General features: G+C 40.0%; 1 protein-coding gene across 1 annotated transcript in view; it reads right to left on the bottom strand.

Moving 5' to 3' along the window:
- Positions 1-26,424, bottom strand: part of AKAP13 (A-kinase anchoring protein 13) — a 333,471-nt gene that overhangs the window by 172,737 nt on the left and 134,310 nt on the right. The window contains exons 4-5 of the mRNA XM_021099912.1: positions 18,051-18,347; positions 8,790-8,973 (exon numbers count right to left, since the gene is read on the bottom strand). Coding sequence (XP_020955571.1) covers positions 8,790-8,973; positions 18,051-18,347 — 481 coding nt within the window. The remainder of the gene's footprint in view (positions 1-8,789; positions 8,974-18,050; positions 18,348-26,424) is intronic.

The following is a 26,424-nucleotide window of genomic DNA, read 5'->3' as shown; positions in this document are numbered from 1 at the left end:
CTTTCAAATGATTAAATTAATAAAGAACTAGCTTGACAATTAATATGAATAAAGAGATAGAGTGCACTGGCTAGATAACTCTAGGAATATTATTTTACTTTTCTGAGCCACAACTATTTATGAAAATTTAACACGAGAAAGAATTATAGATATTAGATTATATAAAAACTCTTAATTCTGATTAACTTTTTATCATTCATAATGTTAAATAAACATTCACTATAAAAATTTTCTTTGTCTTTTCAGGGCCACACCCATGGCATATGAAGGTTCCCAGGCTAGGCGTCAACTTAGAGCTGTAGCCACTGGTCTACGCCACAGCCACAGCCACGTCAAATCCGAGCCACGTCCGAGACCTACACCACAGCTCATAGCAACACCAGATCCTTAAGCCACTGAGGGAGGCCAGGGATCAAATCCACAAGCTATGGTTCCCAGTCGGATTCACTGCCACTGCACCACAACAGGAACTCCAATTTTTTAAATTGTACATATCTCATTCAAGTCATGTGTCTTTCAAGGGAGAGTTCTATTACTCACATTAGAGAAAAAAAAAAGTACCACCACCTCCAAATTTTTCAAGAACTAAAAATGGCCAAAACCATGTATAACAAGTATGACAAATTATCCTCAATCCAGATATAAATATAAATATATGAAGAAATATATTAGAAAAAATGAGATATCTCAAACACATTTCATTTTTGCTAGTCAAATGTCAAAGACAATAGACTTTGCTAAGAATATGTCAAGAATATAACTATATATACCTGTACCTCAGTATCCTCAGAGGACTGGTTCCAAGAGCCCCCCACGAATACCTAAATCTGCGGATGTTCAAGTTCTTTATATAAAATGGTGTGTTGTGTAGTTGTAAGTGTATGTAGACAGAAAACATTTAAACAAAACCTAGTCCAAAAGATTGTTTTACTGTGCTAACAAATTTCAGCAGCTAAAGTACCTTCAAAATTCACTAAATCAAGAATCCTAATAAGAGTTCCTTGTGGTACAGTGGGTTAAGGATCCAGTGTTGTCACCGCAGTGGTTCAAGTCACTACTACAGCATGGGTTCAATCCCTGGCCCAGGAACTTCCACACGCCTCAGGCACAGTCAAAATAAAAAAGAATCCTAAGCACAAAATTCCTTTTAGAAAACATATTCTGGAAAAACTTCCTAAATTATAATTTTCTATAGCACACACCTGGTTTGAGATAATGTACCAGGAGAAAGTCAGTATTCTGTTTCATGAATTAAGAGCAATCTAGAAGATGGTAATGTTGAGAAAGGACTGTTCTTTCACTATCAGGTCAAACTTAAAACTATTAAATTTTAATAAAGATGTGAATTAAATTTTATACTATTTCCTATGTATTCTTATTTGACACAACTTCATTCTACACTGGTAATATTCTGCTTTGGCCCAGTGACTTTAGTCAAAATGTTTATTTAACATGCCTTATTTTTTCCTTGCTTAAAAATCATGTTCATTTCTGTTAAAAATAAATGGAGGTAAAAATTTCAAGTTATTCTTTCTACTGGTATGCTTTAATGAATCTTAAAAACTGATCAAATGAAAGTAGACAGTATGAGAAAAAGAATATATATATATATATTTGTATGACTGGGTCACTGCTGTACAGCAGAAACTGACAACACTAAATCAATTATACTTTAATAAAAACAAAATAAAATAAAAAAGTAATGTGTGTGGTTATTAAAGGTTTGTATTTTTTAGAGAGCAGAAGGTTTCAAAGGATCCTTCTTTTTCCCACATATGCCTATCAAGTCCTATGCTCCGGGTTTGTTTTCTTCCACCTGGGTCTACACTGAAGTCGGAAATGCTTTCAAAATCACATTCTGTTGCCATAGAGAATTTGTTACCACAGGTTAAGCTATGTAACTTTATAACTCTTTAAAGAAACTCTCCCAGGCTTAAATGTTACACACCAAGAACAAACATAGGCTGGGGCTATTTGCTGCATACAGCAGAGAGGAAAAAGTAGGAACCACAAGACATATGGAACAGCTTATGTTATTCCATCCAACTTCTAATACCCATTTTTCTTCTTATAAAGTCCAAGGAAGGATAAAAAAAGTCCATGGGTTTTGGATTTGCAACCTGGTTTAAACTAATGCTCCATTATTTACCAGCTGTGGTGATCACCTTGTGAAATGAGGATAATGTGCCCACATCCAAAAGGGTTTGAGAAAGGAGAAAATATACCCCTAACAGAAATACAATCAACAGTAACTAGTGTTAATACAAACATTATATAAATATGAATACAAACATTATCCTCAGAAAGTGCATTTCACAATTTTCCAACAGGTTGCCAGGTAGGGTAATCCTAAGATTAGCAGTTAAATGACTTTTAAAAACAAAACAAAAAAACCCAAAAAACTATGCAATGTCACAATTCTTAAAATGCTTCAGTTGAGGAGTTCCCGTCGTGGTCAGTGGTTAATGAATCCGACTAGGAACCATGAGGTTGTGGGTTCGATTTCTGGCCTGGCTTAGTGGGTTAAGGATCCAGCATTGCCGTGAGCTGTGGTATAGGTTGCAGATGTGTCTCTGATCCTGCATTGCTGGGGCTCTGGTGTAGGCTGGCAGCCATAGCTCCGATTCGACCCCTAGCCTGGAAACCTCCATATGCTGCAGGAGCGGCCCAAGAAATGGCAAAAAGACAAAAAAAAAAAAAAAAAAAAAGCTTCAGTTGAAAATTTAGCAAAAGAAAAAAAAACAATCACTGAAAATCAGAACTATATGAGTCATTGTCGATGTTACTCAACATACCTCCTCACAAAACTCCATGGGAGTTTAAAAACCTAAGGACAGGCTTGTGAATAATGGCAACTTACTAATTATATGGCCTTTGGCAATCTATTTAACCTCTCTGGGTCTGTTTTTCCATCTGTAGAAACACACTAACTGTATTTACATCTTAGACTTTTGCTGAGAGGTTTGAAATAAGAACACAAGTAAAACACCAATGCAGCTGATATTCAATATTCAGTAAGTGTTAGTACCCTTTCCCCTCTTTTTAGTTTCCACTCAGTACTACCACCTTATCTTCACTAAAACATGAAAAACCAGATAACACAGTGAGAAAGGAGGATGGGTGAATGGATAAATAGATGTATGGATGAATGGGTAGACGGATAGGACTTAGGCCAGAGAAACGTAAACGTGTAAAAAAATATATTTTTTCTCTCTGGCTATTATTTTGAAGGTAAGTTTGTATATTTGCTTCATCTTTTCCCCTCCTAAGCAAAAGCAAAGGCTCCAAATTTGTTTTGCACCAGATGGGCAACTGAGGACCCACTCATCAAGCACTTGAAGAGGACCCTAAAAAGGCAGTCACTATGTTAACAGAATCTTGCTCAACAGGACTGAGTTCCATTGTGAAATATGTACACTCAAGTACTAAAGACTCTACCACCTGACCCTGAACCCAGGTTTCAAGTGCAAACGTGTCAAAAGAAGGACTTGGGAACTCTAGACACAAACTCTATGAGAGGGCCAACACTACATACTGTAATAACAAACCACTGACTGAGAGCCTAGTGTTTGCCAGGCTCGGTCTGTGTTCTGCATATGCACATATGTCATCTCACCCTGGGCAGATCATTCTCTGGACTCTGAGCTTGAGCCTGGTTTGTAGCCTTGTAATATCAGGCAACTCACTTCACCTCCCTAGCCTCAGTCTGCTCAATTATAAGATAGGTATAACAATACCCTACTCACTCATTAGGCTGTTGGGAGAGTCAAAATGTAAAAAGACAGCCTAGATGTAACCAAACACACTTTTAAAATCATATGATGGGGGAGTTCCTGTTGTGGTGCAACAGAAACAATCCGACTAGTATCCATGAGGATGTGGATTCGGTTCCTGGCCTCACTTGGTGGGTAGGAGATCCTCTGGCGTTGCCATGAGCTGTGGTGTAGGTCGCAGACACAGCTTGGATCTCATGTTGCTGTGGTGCAGGACAGCAGCTGCAGCTCTGATTCAACTCCTAGACTGTGAACTTCCACATGCTGCAGGTGCAGCCCTAAAAACCAAAAACAAACAAACAAACAAAAAAAACCCTATGACAGGAAATATCAACGTGAAGTTATTTTAGTGAGAAATCTGCTCTCCTCCAAAAAGCAGAGGCTAGGACTAAACAGAAAGCCTATTACTTTTTCCTAATTAAGTTCTATTCATCCAGCATCCCAGTGGCCCTGTCCCAAGTCTCTTTCCTCCTGTCTACAAATTTTTGTAGAGGGAAGAAAATATGGGCCTCAGAACTCCACAGATGAGTGAGCACTAGCAGCTTGGGCTAGTTACTTCAATCCTCTGAAAGTCCATATTTCATCTGTAAAAGTTATTACCTATTTCAAAAGCTTGTGGTAGGGTTAAAATGAAATTAATCTGTAGCTATCAACCATGATTTCTAGTGCACTGTAGCATTCAACCAATAAAGATTTGTTGAACTGATAATGAAACTGAGATGAAGTATGAGGACAAATACTTTTAAACTCACTCTTAGGGCAAATAAAATATTTTAGCACTTTTATGTCAACACTCCAGAGTTAAAATTCTTCAAAGAAATACTCTTCCTGTAAGGGTGGCAGTGTTGTAAATGATTCCTTATCAATCTAGAATTTCCAGTTCCATCAACACCACAACATGTATCAGAGAGCTACACTAATTTTTTAAAGTGTTATCTATTACACTGGGGAATTATTTTAAACTCCTATCACATAGAGACGTCCAAATGCTGCCTGAAAATACTTAAAAGATTTTGGCAAAATTTTCTTAGTGTATGAAAAATTGATATGGGCCTAGAAGGAAAGGAAAAGGAAAATTAAGAAAAGTGCAATAATGAGTAACATTTATGTCAGTTACTGTATTATGCCTTTCTTTCATGGAAATGTCATGCATTCTCTCATTCACTTCTCCAAGCCACCCACTGGAGACAGTCCTCTGATTCTTCCCATGTCACAAACAAGGCCGTGAGGCCTGGATAAGAAGGTGAAGTGAATCACCCAAGATCAAACAGCTTCACAGAGATGGATCCTGGATTCAAACTAGCCTGCCTCACTACAATTCTCCCAACCTTTCTACTAACTGTAATTCACAGAGAACTACAATAAATATTCTAAAAAAGATAGTCTAGGTAGATCAATCAACTGGAATTTGAGTTTCACTGACCAACGAACTATCATTTCACTGACTTTATGACTACACAGGAAACTTTGCCATAGAGCCCCTTGGAGTTTAACAAAGTATCTGCACAAATCTCACTCAGTTCTAACAACTTGGTGACATAGGCAGACTAGATATTATCCATAAAAGATGAGAAACATCAGAGGGGGTAGGTGACTTCTTTTCAGTCACAAAGGCTACTAAGTGGGAAAACTTAGATTTTAATTAAACTTTCATCCCTAAGCAGTTCCACCATACCATACCATCTCTCTTTGAGAGGAAATACTTGTAACCTCTGTATTTGCTCCAAGAAATAACCGTAATCCGTGTGATAAACAAACCCTGATTTTTCCCACTATATTCACCTAGCCCGTAGTTAACATCCTAGGAATTATCCTTTAAAAAAAAAAAAAAAAAAAAAATCAGGTAAATCAACTGAAGTTTAGAGCGGAAAGTTAGTGTGTCCAAAGTAATACAGCTAAAAATGGCAGAGCCAAAATGCAAAATGAAGTCTGACTCCAAAGTCTGCATAATTAGCAATTACCTGGAACTGCCCTTCAGACTCATGGATGGTCCAGGTTCCGTGATTTGTATGTGAGTGCGTATGTGAGTGCGATGTCGGATAGCATCTGCTCTGACATTCTCTTACGAAAGGACTCCAATGCAGCACTCATCTAATATTGTCACACACACCCCATCAGCACCCACTGAACCAAGAGCCTGCAGAGTCGGGTTCTCTCCCTACTCTGTCCAGTGCTAACTCAGGAACCTCCAGCAGGGTATTCAACCAACACTTCTTCAAAACAGGGGAGATGACCACACCTACCTAAAAGCATAGGTGCTCCTGGGTAGGATTTCTCAGGCAAGACTGCTAACATTTTGTTTAAGATGCATTTTCAGATCAAAAAATGCATCTATGTTCATAATGTAAGAGTCAGAGCACTGAAGCAAAAGAGCACTAAGTCAACAAAACCCTCTCTTCCCTGTCACTGAACTAAGTGAAAGTTAACAGTAACTGGTTACAAAAAAGAGAAACTTCCAAAATGTCCTGAATCGAGTTCCCTAAAGACACACAGAAAAGTCTCCTACCTCTAAGCACAACAGAATGAATTTTCATGTCAAAATGACTCATTTCTCAAAATGGATTATCTAAATAAGCCTGAGGCACACAAACACAAAAAAAAGAATTTGGACCCTAATGAGTACAACACCCTCCCCCTTCCCCCATTCCTCAAAAAAACTGGCATAAATAGTAGAGAATTAAAAAATAACAAATTTATTTTGGAAAAGGTATAAAAGGAGTTAATGTTTCGGTTAAAGCTGGACTATAAACAGTTAGCAAATGTACTATGTCTATAATCATACTTCAATTTCATCTTAACTAAAAAGAGAGGATAAGAAACAGGCCTATAAGGAAATTTTCCATTTGAAAGAGGGGAGGGGTAAGAACATCCAAGTGTAAAGATTTTAGTAAACTACGAGAAAGTGGAGCAATTCTTAACTGTCCACAAATCTCTTTGTGAATTTCACAAAATAAACTATTCAGAAACATATATGCATAAACTTTTACCTGTAATTTCAAAGGAGGCAGACCCCATGACATCTACTCTTGGGCTCCTTGAATCCCAGGAGTGGAAGACACTCTGGACAGACTCTCAGGAGATGTGGCTTCTGTTTCTGTCCCTGCCACCCTGTCACTCTAATCCAGTCACTTCACTTTTCTGGATCTCTGTTTCCTCATCTGTTAATGATGATCTTTCCTGACTCTTTATGATTGAAATTCTAGCTAAGTCTACTGATACCACAGTAAGAGTGAGAGATTTAGTAAACTCACCTCCTAATCATTTTTTAAATTGTTAATTATGACTCAGAGCACTTTTGCTAGGTTGCAGAACAGAAACAGCCACAAGAATGCAAGGTGCTCCTATGCTTCTGCAGCAGTCCTCTCTTTGAAGACTTCTCAAGAGGGCTTCCCTTCACCTATTTCCCTTCAGAAGGAGATAAGTGGCTTTCCACATGTAACAGAGCATCTAAGTACAAAGCAAGCCACAAAAATCTTCTCCAAGAACACACTCGTTTCCTTAAAGCTGTGCTGCAATAACAGTCTTGTGACATCCTCACCCAGCATATAATGAAGCTGTTGTAATCACTCTATTTCCCCATTTGGATGGCAATCCTTAACCAATTCTGCTTCCCAGCAAAACCTCTGAGCTCCAAGACTGAATGCAGTAAAACTGCACTTTATCTTCACAGTTGTTATATACTGAGTTAATTGTTTCAACTTCTGGGACAAAGCAGGTCTTCCTAAGGCCATGAGGCAAACAAGCAGAAAGAATCCAACTGGCCAGATGGGAAGTACGAAGGCATGGGAGGTATCACTCTTTGGAATACTGTCATAGGAGAGCTCAAGTATCCAAAGCTCATCTGAGATGAAGTGTGCCCCTCCTACCATCACTATATCTGCAGCACCCATCAGAAAGCTTTCTGCAAGAACCTTCTGTTTGCCTTGACTGGGGAAGTTATAAGCATGGTAGTAGGTAAAGAAAAACAAACAAAATCCCCCTATTTATATAACATAAGTAAGTAGCATTACATTCTTAGGTCTCTTCTTGGCCCTTCCAGATTACCCCCATACACAGCTTAAAATGGTAAAAAATAAAATTCAACTAAATTAAATTTAGCATGGACACACTATCTAAGGATTTGGGAATACTGACTTAATTTACAAGGGTCCCTGAACTGCTGAAGAACACAGACCCAATGGGATTTATTCTTGTTTGGATTATGTGGTGGAAAAGATGATGATGACCATAAAACAATAAAAACTACATTAAAGAGAAGAAACTACACTTGAAATGTTTTGCTTTTATAAATATTCCAATGAAAAGGGCTGGCTACTACAATGCATTTATTTCTCTATACAAAAAAACAAAAAACAAAACAACAACAACAAAATAAACACCCTCTTCAAATGTTTTGACTAGCAACCTTACTTCAAAGGACTCTCTAACAAGTCAGAATGTATAACAACTGAACCCACAAACACAAGACAGGATTTCCTACTGCACGTTTCCAGGACAACTCAGTTGCTTTTTACTGCTACTCATATGAAGGGACCACTGCTCTTGACTTTATTTTTAGAAATTACATTCAAACCAAAACTCAGTGGTTCAGCGTACTTTCCGTTTGCAATTATTATTTATTTCTCTTTCAAGTCTTGAAGACATACCAAAAAAAAAAAAGTATATAGCATAGAAAAACCATTTCTTCTTGTACTAACCCAGGAAAAACTGGATACCTTGGTAATGGAACAGTATCCCCACAGACTAGATTTACTCTGAGTTTTCAGTAAAATTTAAGCAGTGAGGGAAGGGAGACAGAGGAGAATAAAAACGGTAACATGACTTACGCGTGTCACTCTCAGACAATGAAGTGGTTAGCAGGAGCAAGCTTATAAACCTCCAGCAAAAGGCAAGGCACAAAGCAGAGGTTTCAGTTCCTGGCAAACACACACTGAGATGCCAAGTGGGCAGGGCTACCACGAATCCGGGGGTGGAGCTGGTGCTGAGAGGAGGGAAATGGGGAGAAGGAGCACTTACTCTGTTAGAAGCTGGTGCAGCTGGTGATAACCCCGCTCCAAGGCCAAGCTCACAGGTGTTGCTCCTTCCTGGTTGTGAATGCTGAGTGCTCCACGGCCACCTGGCTTCTGCAACAGCAACCACGTCAGCCTTAGCAGTCCTAGCCGCACAGCAAAATGCATCAACGTCTCCCGGGGACCACCATCTGTAGATGGAGGAGAAAATGAAAACAAGTGAGGAGAATGTGAAAACATAGAGCAAACAAACACAAAGATGAGTCAGGTAAACACCACTGATTCCAAGTATCTTAGATCCTAAAGTTAAGCCCCAACATAGAGCATGAACAATTTTATTGTAGCAGAGTACAATCAGCTCTCAAGTAAAGACAAAGCAAAGCTAGAAAAAAAGTCTGAGGGAAGTTCTCATCATGGCTCAGTGGAAATGAATCTGAATAGTATCCATGAGGACGCAGGTTTGATCCCTGGCCTCGATCAGTAGGTTAAGGATCCAGCATTGTCGTGAGTTGTGGTGTAGGTTGCAGATGCAGCTCAGATCCCGTGTTGCTGTGGCTCTGGCGAGGCCAACAGCTACAGCTCCGATTTGACCCCTAGCCTAGGAAACTACATATGCCGTGAGTGCGGCCCTAAAAAGACAAAAAAAAAAAAAAAAAAAGCATGAGAAGCAAAATCTCCAAAAGGAGACAGTCTTACAACAGAGGATCCATTTCTATATTTCTGATTTAATGTATTTGTTCAACAAATTTATACAGGCAGATTTTAAGGGTGACTTCACACCTATGTTCTTTTACTTTAAAAAAAAAAAAAAGAAGTAGAAGAAAAGAAGTGAATGCAGCCTCACAACATGGGGATCAGGATCCAAAGGGAATAGCTGTTGGGGCTTAGATGGGTGTATCAAAAAGGATACAATTACTTTAAAAAAATAACACCCAGAGAGGAGTTGGCTAGTTAAACACTAAAAACAGGTTCTGCTTGTTAAGTACACACAGGTCTTTTTATTCCCCCACATTAAGGGCAAATCAGACTGCTGGCACTGCCAGCTTTTTTGTTGTTTGTTTAATGAAAGAAAGAAATACATCTCCAGGCATAATAAGACTAACTCCAACTTCAGAAAGAAAAGCAAGTGCTTGAGCCTATTCCATCTGAAGAGAAGGCCCCCTTCTTGGTATAGTGAGTCACTCTGAAAGTGGCGGAATGAGGAAGGGCTTTGGCGTCAGACAAATCTGAGTTCAAATTTGGCATTTACCATCTGTGTGACTGGGCATAATTTTGCCTAAGCTTCACTCTCTTCACTCCTAGGGTGCGGTACCACCGCCTCACTCCCAGGGCTGCAGTAACAAATGAGAGGGGTGGGTGAGATGCTAGATGATGGGCTGTAGCAGGGACTCACTGAACGAATGCCAGGCTCCTTCCTGTTCCTCTCGACTTCCAATCACATTCTAGGTCCACTAGCAACACTCTCTGCCTCAGGCATCCTTCCTTGCACCCACCCTGTGATGATGGGAGCTATAGCCACTGCAGGGCTTTGCTGTGCACTATGCAACCCCAGGGAGCACCACTCAGAATCTGGAATGGGGATGGTGCCCTGGAGTTGTGCCTTCCCCTCAGCTGAGCTCCCATCTCTCATTCTCCATGGCTTTCTGTAGGCCTCAACTTCCTCAATGAGCATTCTCAGGCTTCCTGGACCCCAGTGTTCTCTCCTTACACTGATGTCCCCAGTGGCTTCTGCATGGGAACAGCACAGAAAGATGAACGCATCTCTGAGCCTGTGGTTTTACACTAAATTGTCTTAAGTCAAATGTGCCTTAGTCTAGTCTCCTTACTGCCAGGGTAAATGTTCTTGGAAGCAAAAGTCATCTTTCATATTTTACATTTTCCCTACAGAACCCTGCACACTGACTAATTCAGGATTTTTGCAGTTTCAGTAGAGGCACAAGGCTGGAAAAAAAATCAACACCACAGAAGAAACCACTGCATGTGTAGGTACAAATTTTAATAATCAACACCTCAGAGCAGGTGGCCAGGCCAGTGAAAAGGACAGAAAGAACTTTCACAAAAGATCAGATATCACCATCTGACTTGTGCCTTACAGCTGTTCACAAGCACTCTGACATCCTTATCAAATACAAAAAAGCTAGTAAGGCACTTCTCAGGAATTACTCCATTTTTTAAAGACTGGTTAATTCCCACCTTACTATAGGTGGAACCTCCTTAAGAGTAGTTTTTTTCTACACCTGAACCCTTTCTCATCTCTTATGTGCTTCTGAGTCAGTTCAGCCTTTAAGAACAGAGTTCCGACAACATGTTCAAAGCTGGCACCCCGATTCCAGCACGTGCAGACTCCCAAATCTCATCCGAAGGTCCTTAGCAGCAGGTACCACATCTGCTTTTAGGTGGCCCCCTCTCTGCAATCAACAGACCATAAGAAAGCAACACCTGGTGAAGACCTGCTAAGTGCCATGCACTGGACTAAGTGGTTTGTATTCACTTTTTTTTCATTCTCGCAATAACCCTACAAGGTCTCATTATCCTCACTTTGCAGATGAAGACAGATTAATAACTTGTCCACAGCAAAACACAGCAAGATCTGAAAATTCTTCTGTCTTGAGTCTGGAAACCATACCCTCTCCATCATTCCACCCCATTTCTTTTTATAAAAATCAATCATGCAAGCAATCTCATGTTGTAGTTTAAAAAGCACCTTTTCAATATTTTCCTCCAAAAATAATGTTTTGGCCACACCCACAGCATGTGGACGTTTCTGGGCCAGGTAATGAACCTGTGCCATGCCAGCAACCCAACTCCCTGCAGTGACAATGCCAGGTCTTTAACCTGCTGTGCCACAAGGAAACTGCAAAAATAGTTTTTTGTTTTTTTTTTTTAACCTTCCATTGTTGCTTCTGTTTCTTTTGTCTTAAACTCCACAGCATCTACAATTTAGGTTCAACCTCTGTTCTCTACTCTCTAGGTCTGTATTTTCCCTTTCTCATGATCCTTTGATTTTTTTCTCTGTATATTCTGAGAGCTATTCAATTTTATTTTTCACATTACTAACTGCATTTCCTATGATGTCAATTGAGTCCTTTGTCCCCAGTTTGAATTTAATTATGCTATGGGATTCTGGATGTCCTTGCATCATTTAAGCCAACTCCCTTTCCATCTTTGCCTTCACTGTGATGGCTTTTTTTGCAGATGTAATTATACTGCCTAATCAGTTGATTTAATAAGGAAGATTATCCTAGCTAATCTGGGTAGGGCAAACTGAATCAGGGCTAAGGTTTCCCCTGGAGAGAAGAAATCCCGCCTGAGAATTCAGCAGGGCTTCAGCCTCTGCTCATGGAGTCCTATCTAGCCAGGAGCTCCTCTTCTTGTCTGAGGGTGACAGCTTTGGCTCATGCTACTGGGTTTGAGCTTGGGTGATTTTCTCTTCTATTTCTTGCCCTATGAATTCTGGACTTGCTTAGCCAGCCCCACAATTGTGTAAGCCATACCCTGAGATAAATCTTTATATTTTCTAACTGGTTCCGATTCTCTGGTTGACCCTGATTGACATAATCATTAAAACTTTTTTTCTCCTTGTTGCTTCCTTCTCTAATTTCATAATAGGTCTGACTTCTTCGATCCTGCACAGGATAAATGAAAAACCTCCTCTAATTCTTTCTTTGGTTTCTTAATGAAAATTATACTCATAGAGTCTTCCATCTGAATTCTCATGATACTTTTCCATTTCCTTGATGTTGTAATATTATTTCATAGGCCATATGCTGGTTAGTTCGTTTGATGTTTAACCATACTCAACTGGAAAAATCTCTATGTGGGCCCAGCTTCCTATGGAGAAGGTAGTAGCAAATGTCTTAAGTTTGCTTGTATCTACTCACATGCTGGAAGCACACCCACACACATTCCCTCGGATCTGCAGAGAAAGCTGGTGTGCCTAGTGTGGCCTAGTAGGCGTTCAACGACAATGAGCATGCTAGTCAAATGCATCTTTTCAAATCATCAGACTTCCTAAGCAAAAGGTCCTAAGTTCTGCGAACAAAATAGTGATCAAAAACTGCATGTACTTTTTCCTTCCCCATCAATCCACCCAGATGCGCTGCTCACAGTACTCTTTGAATCTGCACCTATGAGACTACTCTTTCTACCATTCTATACTGCTTCTTAAATAAACCAAAAGTCCTACACGATGCAGGAATCCTCAGGCCTTGTGCGGAAGGAAAACAACAGGCCCATGAGAGAATGAACTTGTGAGAAAAAAATGACACATGTGGCCTTGTGACAGAATCAAGGTTTGAGAGGCAACAAAACCTTCTGGAGCTGAAGTGCTGCCATTATGAGGAACCACTTGTCTTGTAATCAATCCCTTCACAGTATTTTTAATATATTGTATTTTTTAGCATCTATGACAGCTGAAAACATCAAAAACACTAGTGAGTGTAGCTAAGGAAAAATTTCTATGGAAATCTATCAGACAATCTGGAAAAGGTGTTAAGAATTAAAATACCCAATGACTGTGGTTGAGGTTCTATTAACCAACATCATATACACAGAACTGAAAGCACACAGGCTGTTTTTCATGCAGCCCTTCTTAAACCCATCTCAACCTCTCTTCACCCAAATTTCTCTATGTGGGGAGGATTTCCACCCCAAAGATGACCAGATCTTCTTTTCATTTGGTTATACAACACCATGACTAAACAAGAATGCAGATTTCTCCCAGGATCTTTTCCTTCCTTGCTTTCTTCAGAGCAAGTCTTCAATGTCAAAATAAGAAATAAATAAATAGGAGTTCCCGTCGTGGCGCAGTGGTTGATGAATCCGACAAGGAACCATGAGGTTGTGGGTTCGATCCCTGGCCTTGTTCAGTGGGTTAAGGATCTGGCGTGGCCGTGAGCTACGGTGTAGGCAGCAGACTTGGCTCGGATCCCACGTTGCTGTGGCTCTGGTGGTGTAGGCTGCTGGCTACAGCTCCGATCTGACCCCTAGCCTGGGAACCTCCACATGCCGAGGGAGCGGCCCTAGAAAAGATAAAAAGACAATAAATAAATAAATAAAAATTGAAGTCTAATACTATGCATGCTAAAGTATTTAGGGAGAAGTATCTTGATATCCCATTTTTTTTTTTTTTTTTGGGAAATGCATCAAAAAATAAGATAGAATGATGGCTGAATGAGGGATGGACAGATGGAGAGCTCAAGCATGGCAAATGCTGACAAAACTTAGGTGGTGAGTTAAAAAAAAAAAAAAAAAGAATAAAATGGACAAACTCCTTCTTGCTGATGTTTAATGTCAGACTTCTGAAATAAGTTTTTGTAAAAAGTCTCATTCTGCTTCAAAGAGGAGGGTTTTTGTTTTTTTTTTTTTAAAGTGCTATACTGTTTTGTCCTTTTATAGGACATGTTACTTTCTCTCATCAGAGTTCATTAATGTTTCATCTCTAAAAGGTTACTGGATATTGCTCATGGTACATTAAAAATAAAGAGCCTGCACGCTGGCACACACTATCAGATATATTATCTTCCATTTTACAAATGGAAAAAATTAAGAAACAAGGAGATTAACTATTTCGTCCAAACTCTTGCTATGAAGCTAGGATACAAACACAGCAACTCCACAGCCTATCATCTCTCCACTTTACAATATCAAGTCTACACCTAAGGGACTTTAACTTTGTGGTCATGCCTGTGGTTCAGGACAACTATGAATCCCTGAAATAATAAATTTTTGCAGGTAGGCCCCTATGTATATTTTTTTCCTGAGGAGAAATGTGAGCTATTTTCAAAGGAGTCACTGACCTGAAAAAGTTTAAAAGTACTGCACATAAACATTTAGAGGGGAGGATTAACCATAAATCTTACATGATTCCTTTGTACAAGTATTAGGCTGGAACACCTGTAAATACCCCAGCTTTCAACAACAGCAAGTAGTCCTGTTACGTAAGAAGTGCTCTATTTAGCTGCGTTATTATCCCAGGCAACAAATGTACTTTGTACCTTCTTCCTTTAAACACATTTTTAAAAATTACTTGATGTGCACCTGCTGTAAGCAGAATGTTCCTTTGCATGTGTCCCTCAACAGCAAGCAGGGACCTCTTAATTGATGCTACTTGGCCTTTAAATTACCTACCATTTGTAGATTCTAATTCACAATTAACTGAACAATTTAAACTGCAGAATGTGACTCCAGAATTTGAAATCAGATTCTGGATCCCAGTGTTGACTTAAAGACAGGTCTATCAAGGAATTCTCATCATGGCTCAGTGGTTAATGAATCCGACTAGGAATCAGGAGATTTCGGGTTTGATTCCTGGCCTCGCTCAGTGGGTTAAAGATCTGGCGTTGCTGTGAGCTGTGGTGTAGGTCGCAGATGCAGTTTGGATCCTGCGTTGCTGTGGCTCTGGTGTAGGCCGGGGGCTACAGCTCTGATTCGACCCCTAGCCTGGGAACCTCCACATGCTGCAGGATCGGCCCTAGAAAAGGCAAAAAGCGGAAAAAACAAACAAACAAAAAAACACACACACACAAAAAAAAACAAAGACAGGTCTATCCAGTCTTTTGCATGTTATTTCTCCTTGTAAAGTATACATCTAACTTGTTCAATTTCTTATGTTCTTTCGATTGTTTTTAATTGTGTACAATAAAATTCACTTTGGGGAGCTGTACAGTCCTATCAGTTTGAGCACATGCATTGATTCTTATAACCACCACCACCAAGACACAAAACCATTGCAACTCCTGAAGAATCCCCCTATGATACCCCCTTCGCAGTCAGACATCTCCCCTACTTCTACTCCCTGGCAGCTACTGATCTATTTTCTGTTCCTAGTCTTGCCCTTTCTAGAATATCACATCGATGGAATCACAGAGTAAGTAACTTTGAAAACTGACTTCTTAGTGCAATGCATCCAAGTTGTTGCACATGTCAATAGGTTGTTCCTTCTTTATTGCTGAGTAGTATTCCATTGTGTGGATATATCACAGTTTGTTTTGTAGAGTTACCCAGTAAGGGAGAACTAGGTTGCTTCTAGTTTGGGGTGATTCTAAATAATGCTGCCATAGGCACATCTGTGTAAAGATTATTTTGAGTAAATATAAGTTTTCATTTCTCTAGGATAAAGAGCCAAAAGTGGGATTATCACTACTTAGTAAACATACATTTAACTTTATAGGAGACTGCCAAACTGTTTCCTAGAGTGGCTGTATTATTTTGCATTTCTACCAGCAATGTATGAGATGATGTTTTGCATCTTGCCAGCATTTGGTATTTTTAATTTTAGCCTTTCCTAATAGGTGTGTAATGGCACCTTATTGTGGTTTTAAGGCATTTCCCTAAGTGTTCAAATCTGATTTAGCCTTTACTAGTACTGCTTGAGCAATTTTGCACAACAGAAACTGAAGAAGCACATGGAAAGTCCACAAAAATATTAAAGCTGGTGAGTTCCCTACTAAAGCTGTTGAGACAAGGATGCTAAGGCCCAGAGAGGGGAAGTGATATGCCTCAAGTCTTAGACCTGTGCTTTTCTAATAGTTCTTTCTAATCATGTATCACGAACAAACATCCAACTCCTGTGCCTTCTTTAAAGGAGACAAGGCAAAACCACACGCACACAGACAAAAACAAAAACAAACAAAAAAATAATCCAACCAACCAAATGCCTTTTAGGAGGGTTTTGTTTTTTTTTTTTTTAGGTATGTGTGGCACAGTGAATTAAGGATACAGCATTGCCACAGCTGTGGTGTAGGTGGTAGCTGCAGCTTAGATTCGATCCCTAGCCTAGGAACTTCCATATGACAAGGGTGCAGTCAAAAACAAAACAAGACAAAAAAACCTTATTAAACCCCACAAATAACTAATGCAATCCATCCTGGTACTGATTTATATAAATGGCAAGTGGAATAACCATTCCCATCACAATACAGAAATAGCAGGGGCTAGAGGTATATTACACCCCAATTTGAGGTTTCTGAAAAGGTGCCATGCCCTGTATCACGGCAAATATTCTGATCTCTAGATCTTAGCAATATAGTGTTCTTAGACCCTGTATGCATAAGAAAGAAAAAAGGACAAGTGCTTTTTTCCTGCATTTTAGAGTCCACACTTTCTTTTGTATTTTTAACTGCCAGGAGTGCTCTGGTAAGTATCTCCGCAGTAAGGCCCTGATGATGTAGCACCATGCCTGCACTGACCACAGCCTAAGTGGTTAAACTCAGTGGGTTTAAGAAAACCAAAACTAACAAATACCTCTTTGCCCTTCTTCTGAGGGGGGAAGCATGCATTTATCTGAAGAGTCTATGAGAGCAGGAACTGAGCGTGTCCCTACACAGTTCCTCTGAGCATTTCTCCTCAGTATCTGCTTGCCTGCAGCGAGGGTGACTTCTGGTTGTTTCCCTACATAACACAGTAATCAAAGCTGGGGAATTCTGAAGGGCAGACCTGTGATGGTCTGGCTCTTTCAGATAAAGCAGAAAGAATAAGCAACCCCTTCAGCAGGCCATCTAAAGTCAGCCTTCCAATCTAGCTCCAAAACAAAGCCAACGGTTTTGGCCTATCTGTGTAACTCCCAAATCTATTAGATTTGAACTCAGCAGGAAAAGATGTTATTTATTGGACTCCAGATATATACTGCTTCATTAAATATGTGTGTGTGCGTATATACACATACATATTCACAACACCTAGCTGATGTCGCTTGCCACAAGAATAATTATGTGGGCAATCCCTGTCTGAGTAAGAGGAACATATACAGATACTTACTTCATCAGTGTTTTTTAAAAACTGGAGTCTTTCCTTCAATGAACTCTCATATGGAAGAGCCAGTAGGTAAAACAAACGAGAGTAAAAATACTCTGGTTAAAAACATGTGGGTTTCCCAGAGCTCAGCCTGCTCTTAGGCTTCTACCCACTCACTTCTCAGTCTTTTCCTTTTGTCCAACTTCACAGAATCTCTAGAGTACAATAATGAAAACCTGTCTTTGATAACTAAAGACCAAAAAAGTAACAAAAGTTGCTCTGGTACTCTCCTCATGAAGGACAAGTCTCTTTCTACAGGTGAGACCCAGAGAAAGGCGATGTGCCACTCACTATTTTAAATGAAAGCTGACGACGAGGGACAGCAAGCTCTCTCTAGGGTCACTTCACTGCAAGAACAGGACTAACATTTTGCTACAGTAACCACAAAAATCTCTTCAGCCACTGGGTAGACGTGAAGACAATCACCATATAAAAGCAGCCCCATCCAAAGACTGTGGTTCATTTAAGTCCTTACCATGTGAAGTTGCATCTGTCCCCAACACATTCCACTCGGCTGGCAGCTTCAGGTGCCTGAAGGCCAGGGAAACTTTCTCATCGAGGGAGTTCACGTCTGTAGACGGGGGCCCTGATCGATCCAGGAAACGGGTGAAGTTCAGGGCCTGCTGATTTCCAGCACTGGTTGCCAGGAACTGGGCTGCATCATAGGCCTCGTCCTGGATGAACTGGAAGTCTTCTTCCGCCACCACAAACACAGGCAGGCCCTCTTTGGAAGCACAGAGCAGCACCTTCACTGTCTCGCAGCAGTCATGACCTAAAAGAAACATGCATAGCAAGGAAGACAGGATTAGAGTCGTCCTCCTGAGAAGAAGATACTGGGAGGGGGAGTACCACTCTGCTCTTCCTGTGGGACATACAAACTCCCCTTCCTAAAAGAATCTCCTCCTTCCTCTGAGCTCTGACAGCAACCTTCCATTTCCAGGTCTTTTTAAAAATTGTTACTTGCAACTCTGAAATGGTTACCCTATTAAGCAGCAAAAAACTTTGTATTGCAGTCGCTACCATGCCTGCGGCATACCATTTGGCAACAACAGTCTCTGAAAATCTCAATATACATTGAACTACAGCTGTTCAATTTGAACAAACTAAAGAAAGAAAGCTCAACAATCTTGTAAGGCCTCAAACACAGTGGGAAGTCTAATGCTTCCGGGACTGCACTGGATCTGAAAACCTTTGGGGAAAAAGTCACTGACACAGGTTACAAGGCAGGAACTGTAGATTCCCCAACACCTGCCTTATTATCATCCAAGTACAACTGATGAAATGATGAAGCACTTTGAAAAGTACAAAATGATTTCATTTTGTTTTACTATTATTAAGCACTTCAAGGCCCATAAAATAACTTTTGCTCTCAAATACACATTCTTTCTGTTACATAGGGAGGACTTCAATGAAATAGCCTGATCTGCATAGGAATGACACAATGCTGTGGCTGGAGGCCTGGTTTAGGAAAAGAAAGTCTGCCAAAGACTGCAGTGTCCACTGCACAGAGCAGCAGAGAGAGACCTCATGAGCTGCAACGTTAGGCAGCAAGCTTCATGCCATCCCTAAGGGCTTGAGTAAGATCAGAAAGGTTCAAAAGCACTGTTCCCATGGGGGAGGCCTTCCTGGAAAATCAGCCTTTCTCTGGGTTTTCAAAAGCCTCACAGAATTAAGTATTTCCAAGATGCAGAATATATTCATCAAAACACTTTTTTCCTCCACTTGCAGGCACTGATCTCAACTAGCTGGAACTATGCTCTTAACATCATCACTTCCTTCATAAATATCTTTCTGATGAGGAAAGAAAAAACATGGCGTCTGTTTGAGGTGCGCCCCCTGGTGCTCTGCTTCATGAACTGCAGGCACCTGAGTACCCGCCTGCCCTGACCCCCACCCACATGCAGAGACCGCTTTCCCAAATCTGGAGTGAGGTGCAAGGTCCTAAATCCAACTTTCCAGACCATAGACATAGGCCAACAGAGGTTTCACAACAGACAGAACAAAACTAGGCTTTCTATTGTCTTTGAGAGAGAAAACAATCACTTTTTCCATATGACCAACGAAAATAACGAGTAAAGAGGTTTTCCACATACTTTTCCCCCAGGGGCCTCCTTAAGCACTTTGTTTTGTAACGAGAGAAATCTCTCCCTGTTGTATAATCTGAGGGTGGTAACAAGTAGTTACTAAGCAAGAATCTACTACATACCTGACATGTCATTTTCTCTACACAACAAATTTATGAGGTATGTAGTGTCCTCGCATTACAGATGAGGAAACAGAGACTTCAAGAAGTAACTTGCCCAAGATGACACAGATATAAAGAAGAAGAATCCATCATTCAAATTTAAGTCATATGCCAAAGGTCATGGCCTATTGTATCACGATGCCAGAGTTCCGTAACACATTGCTTATAAATAAAGGAGAGAGGGGTAAAGACTACACCCCTGTCTGCAAGGAGCCCAATACTCCAATCTTTGGAATGACAAGCCAGCATGACTACAAAGCAAGAATAAAAGGTTCTCAAACCACCGAGCTCAGTCTCCATACAAACGCCTAACTCCACCAGCACACCCAGTGCCCTCCAAGTTGAATTCTTTCTATGAAGGCTTTGGAAACCATAAGCATCCTGTGGCATGCCCAGGTGTGTGGCTATGTGCGTATACTCACGTATGTGTTTCAATTCAATAAACATGTTGAATTTACACATTTAATTACATGAAATGAAATTAGAAAAAAAAATCTTAAGGGCAGTCAGCCTAATTACATAAGAAAATGTCAGCAGAAACAGGTCAACTGATTCAGGGAGTAGAGGTATTTTTCTGACAGAAAGTAGTGGTTTTTTTTTTTTAAACGGTTCTGTAACATTTAATAACTCACATCCGGACATCTGCCAAGCCCAGGGCACTATGATTAGGGGCCAATCACAGTGAATCTGAGCCCTCCAGAGGTTTACAGTCTATGGGGAGAAATCAAACAAGCTGCAGATCACTGCAAAATGGGGTGGGTTCTGGAGAAACACACACTACGCGACTCATGGGAGAAAAGCAGTGCATTTCACATGTGGGCAAAAATGGGAAGATTTCCCAGAGAGGTGGCAGTTTTTGATAGGCATTCTGCTCCCAACTCTCCAGCCCCAGTGGTTCTTCACATAACCCTCAGAACACAGTCCTTGTCCTAGCCTATCTTTACCTACTTACTTACTCCCTACCGCTTATCTAATACTTTCTCTGTGCCAGGCACGGTTCTCAGTGTTCTCCAAATAACAGTTCATTTACTCCTCACAACAACCCTAAGTAGTAGCTATTATTATATTTAATATTATATATATTATTGTTATTATTATTATTATCCTCATTTGCCAGATGAGGAAATCAAGGCACAAAATGTTAAATAATTTTCCCAAGGTAATAAAGCCCCAAAGTGGCACAATTAGAATCTGAACCCAAGTTTCCTTGCTTTCATGTCTGTCCCTTCACCCAAGATTCACGGAGATAAGAAGGCTTAAAGAGGAAAATAAGGGAAGTTCCTGTCGACACAGTGGGTTAAGGATCTGGCGTTGCTGCAGCTGTGGCATGGGTTTGATCCCTGGCCCAGGAACTTCCACAAGCCATGGGGGGGGAGGGGGAGGAAATAAGGGCACCATAGAAGAATCAATGGGAGAAGAAGAAAAAACACTATGTTCAAACCCTGGCTATATGCCTCTTAAGCTACGTGACCTCAGATCACCTCTGCTTCCCTGGGCCTCCACTTGAGGTACAGCATGAGGAGCAGCCTCTACAGGCTCTACGGTTTCTCTGGCACTACAGGTTCTGGGTTCTACCAGGCAAAAGCGGGGGAGAGAGAAAAACTAAGGAAGAGATTCTAGGAATATGAAATGGTTCCAAAAATATAAAAATGGAAGCAGCGAATAAGTTCAAGGGATAGAGTAACTACTGCAAGAGACAGTTTTAGGAAGACATTAGCAAGGCTATATCTAGATGATCAGAGTGAGAACAGACCTGGGTTCAAATCTATTTTGTTACTTCCTAGCTATGTGGCCTGAGGTAAATGCAACTTCTCTAACACTTTTAAATCGACAGAGTATCCTAATCTTGTAAAGTGAAGAGCTATAATTTAGAAGACTCCTCTCAAATTCTTGAATACTGTCACCCACAACAACATACACAGCATCATTTCATTTCCAGTTAAAATCAGACAGATGGACAGACGTAACAGTATGTGTTTCAGTCAGAATAATTATAGTTGGCCCTTTAACAAGACGGGTCTGAACCGCACATACACGTGGATTCCCCCCGCCCCAATACTACTATATATACTACTGTATTTATAATCCATGGCTGGTTGAATCCGCAGATACGTTACTACGGATATGGAGGGCCGACTAAGGGACTTGAGCATCTGCAGATTTTGGCACCCGTGGGGGTCCTGGAACCAATTCCCCTGCAGATACTGAGAGATGAGTGTACTTAAGATGGTTGTGGTTCTCATTCATGAATCTCACCTGTTTTAACATTTCCCATTTTTTCAGGATTAAGCTGATTTATAAACTCCTGACAGTCCTTTGAGGTAGATATGAATACATGTCAATAAACACTAAAATTACAAGTTTCACAATTCAGTGATGAGAATGTGAATAATGCGAGATTCAAATTGAATTCTACCTGCAAAGCTGAAACAGTCTTGGAAGAGATACTACACTAACCTAAAATAATAATATCCACTGCTCAGTCTATCCAAACAGTTCTTACTCCTTCTTACTTGTCTCCTTTCCCAAGCCTGTGCAAAGGTGAGACACATGAAAGCTTGAGCCAGAAAGAGAGTCACAATGCCACTAAAAGTGAACATCACTGCTCTGTGAAACCACCTCCTGTGTATACACAGGGTTCAGGGCATAGCCCAGATCTTCAGCTTCCACACGCACATGCACACACACACACCTAAAAGCCATGGTGAAGCAACACCACCCAACTCAAAACTGGAAAGAGCAGGAGTAATGTCTTTGCAAAGAAATCTATATCGAATTGCTAAAATGACTCTTTACTTGGCTAGGACAAAGTGGAGACAACAAGAGGGGCAGAAATAGTAAGTGATTTGGGAGTATGGCTATGTGTGTGTGTGCACGTGTGCTGAGCAGCATAAGCATGCATATTTCCTTCTGCTGCTTCAGCAGCATTTGTTAGAAGGTACATGGGTCGATGAGTGAGCTACTGTCTGCTCTATTTATGTGGAACTAAAACAATGCCATGCATTACAGAAGGCAGAATGTCAGAAAAGGCCATGAAACAGATACCCAGGAGACGAAGCCAATCATTACCCCAATATTTTCCCTTCAGACATGAACTCACAATCTAAAGGAGAAACTATGAATCATCCTAAGTAAAATGTGCCATAAATCTGGAATTTGTTTGGTATGATTACAGGCTTCTTTTTCCAAAGAAAAACTGAGGGTTAAAAGAGAAGAGGAGAACTGAGGGTTTCCTGGCTCAGTCTTTATTAAACTTTGAGTAAACTGGAAGAGTTACTACTGATTGTGAACAAACTGCCTCACTCTACCGTCTGGAAATCCACCACATGAGGCTGGTGGAGACACTCTCTCACATTCAGGTTTTCTACTAGGCTCAAGTGGTCCACAGGATTATATTTTAATCCCTACAACTTTTCAGATAAAGCATCTAGGAAAAAAAAAAAAAAAAACACACAAAGGTTAATATGGACCATTAATAAAACTGAAATCACATCTACACACATAGTTATCTCTTACTACCATAAATTAGCTCTAGAGACATGATATTTTCAGAAACCATTAGTCTTATGCCTGCCTTTGTACAGACGAAATGCAAGGAATCAATGATGTCTACATCTTTAGGGCAAAAACATGGGGATGGGAAACCATATCTGATTTGACATAGCAACTACAACTTAACTTCTTTTTTCATGAAAACAAAAGAGGAGTTGTAAGGTTTTCAGCTAGTTCCATGGTGTTTTTCTTTCCCACTAAATTTCCTGGTAACAAAGAAAGAAAATAATAATCACAAGTCCTTTTAAAAGAGGAAGTTCTGAAAATTTTCCTGAGCTTCTTCTGAGGGAAATACCCCCAAGAGAACTGACACAGGGGAGGAGAGAGATGAACGGTTAAAGAAACAGAGGCTAAACTTTAGTTCCACTTTTCAAAACTAACTTCTGAATTTATCCCACAACCAGGTTCAGTTGATTTAAAACATAAATTTGAAGTAAATTATGGGGTAGGAAATCTGACCCTAACTGAGTGAATTGTAAGGAGCCCTGAGGTATGCTGACAATTAGCCACAGAATCAGAAAATACCAGGTTTGCATCTCACCTCCATTGCAGACAGGCTAGTTACCCTGAAAAACACACGATCCTGAAGCCTGTGTGTCTTGTGCGCAAAATGAGACTACCACTAGCCTTCCGGATTGCTAAAAAAAAAAAAAAAAATCAGAGATGGCTGTACACAAAGCACCTGGCATAAATCAAGCATCTAAAACTGGTACTTTATTATGATTGTTAGCTACTAAAATGCTCCTGTTCAGGTGACTCAAGGAAAACATCCCTAATACTCTACCAAGAACTTCTGCAGCAGGGCCCAACATAGCTTCTGAGCTATACACTGCCCTTAGACACTGCAGAACCAAAAAAAAATAAAGGCAAGGGGAAGAATGCCATATAAACAAAGCACAAGCAGGAGCACCTACATGAGAACCAAAAATTTAACTGCTGATGGTCCTCTTAAAAGTATCTAATCCAAACCTTTTTTAAGCGCACAGGTCAGGAGGTGTGTGCTCCTGAGGTCAGAGAGCTTTTTTGAGGCTCCTTATCACTGTATGAGGCACCCGTACCCATGGAAACGAAATATTGCTGCAAATAAACAAAGCTGCTAAAGCATGACCCAAGAATTACTTCATTTCCTATTAGGCTAAAAGTGGCATACATCCCATCCTGGCCTTCTCTTTTGAGGATGGAACAAATGGGACTTTGTTTCACTAACTATCCAAAAACGAACCTTGAAAGCGCTTGCTGGGCCAGCCAAGCCCAGTCCCATCTGATCATCTTCTACAAGAAAGGCTCCATCAGTAATCATGGTGGAAAATATAAAAATAATGCCTTTTACTACCTCAGTTTGGCATCAAAGTATTTAAGAATTTGGTCTTTTTCCTCCCATTGGAGTGACTATGTAGGGTTAAAGGAAATTTTCAGTCTTCAGACTCACACTTTAATAGGAGATAGGGTTATGTGCAAAAGTATTCATCTATTGCTATAGTTTTCAGTGGTCTAAAGGTAGATGTGAAAATCTGGTATATGTACAAAGTGTATATAGGAGCATTTAAGTAGAGAGAGAAAAAGAGCTGACAGAGGAATCATGTACATTTGGGGGGGGGGACTAATTAATGTTAAGGAAAAATCTGACCTGTAATAATCCAGCTTATTACTCTAAGGCAGTGTATCTCAACCTTTTATTCACTGTCAACCCCCAAGGAGCCTTTTCAAAGGTTTTTCTCTATCTGCCACCCCGACCCATAAAATTTTAACACCACAGATATACCACACATACCTGTGCTTTATATATAAAGTATAAGACTTTTTAACCCCTCCCCCAAGAACCAATTCTGACCCCTTGGGAGGATACTGGCCCTACTGTAATGCATGTGCTCATTTCTAGGGCTGTGCCTATAGATCCCAAGTGATGAGGTATACCACAATTTCCATATAGGCATTACAAAAGGACAGTAGACAGCAGATACACTTCCCTTCTTAGTATGTTTTACCAGGATAGCCGCTATATATACTGACTAGCACTGGAACAGTAATTTAAGTCTTTTAAAACATCAAACCATGTCTGCCTAGAGATAGCCTTTATAGAAAGAGTATTTTAGAATAGGGAGATGGTTAGAAAATACCCATTAAAAAATAACTGATCACAAAAAACAAACCAAAAAAAAGAAATAAAAAAAATAACTGATCCCTTTGGCAGAGAGAGAGGGCACCAGAATTCTCTGATCAGTCCAGTTAAAAACCAAGAACTTCTTTTCAAACATGTTAGTCGATTTGACAATCTCTAGACATCTGCTGCTTGCTAGAAACCACAGGACTTCTTGCTGAGACTTGAGCTGTAAGCACTGATTTTTAATTAGGCCCCAAAGGACTTCTGATGATGCAAAATATATTTTTTTCTTTTTTTATTTTGATAACAGATCTACTTTATATAGTACCTTGTCTCCGATGAGTGAAATGGAAAAGAAAAATACAAAAGAGATGAGTCAAATTTGGGGTCAACGAATGTTTACAGTTTTTCCGTCAAATAAGAACTCTTGCTGTGAATTCTACAATACTGAAGAAGAAAAAGATTTTGTTTTATGAAAAATTCTGCACTAAAGCCTTTCACAAAAATTGTAGGCAGCATCTACCAAAAAATCTTGTCTCATTTTCCATTCTACAATTAATACGTGCTTGGTCTAAACACACATTTATTTAAGGAAAATGAGCACAGTAAGAGAGAACCTCATATCCCCCCCAAGAATTATCTTCCAAGGATACTCAGATATACTTATGCTACTTGCCAGTTCTATAGTCTTTTAAAGAAAACCTCTCAGCCTCAACTCTAGAGAAAAAGCGCTATTTAATTAAAATGAGATCTGGGGTTAGATTTATTCTATATGAAGAGAAGAAAACAGAGACATTTTATTTTCATTTATTACAAAGGCAACACCTTTTCTCTTTAGAGAGATATTTTCACATCAGGCTGTACTTCACAGCAAATTATATTCTTAAATCAACCAATTCATAGATATTTTAAGTATTTTATTATAAAACTTGTTTGTCTTTGTCTAGTGTT

Source organism: Sus scrofa, chromosome 7 (genome assembly GCF_000003025.6).
Source record: "Sus scrofa isolate TJ Tabasco breed Duroc chromosome 7, Sscrofa11.1, whole genome shotgun sequence".
NCBI classification, from domain to species: domain Eukaryota; kingdom Metazoa; phylum Chordata; class Mammalia; order Artiodactyla; family Suidae; genus Sus; species Sus scrofa.
Note: the sequence above shows the minus strand (reverse complement) of the source record. Positions and strands in the feature narration are given on the sequence as shown.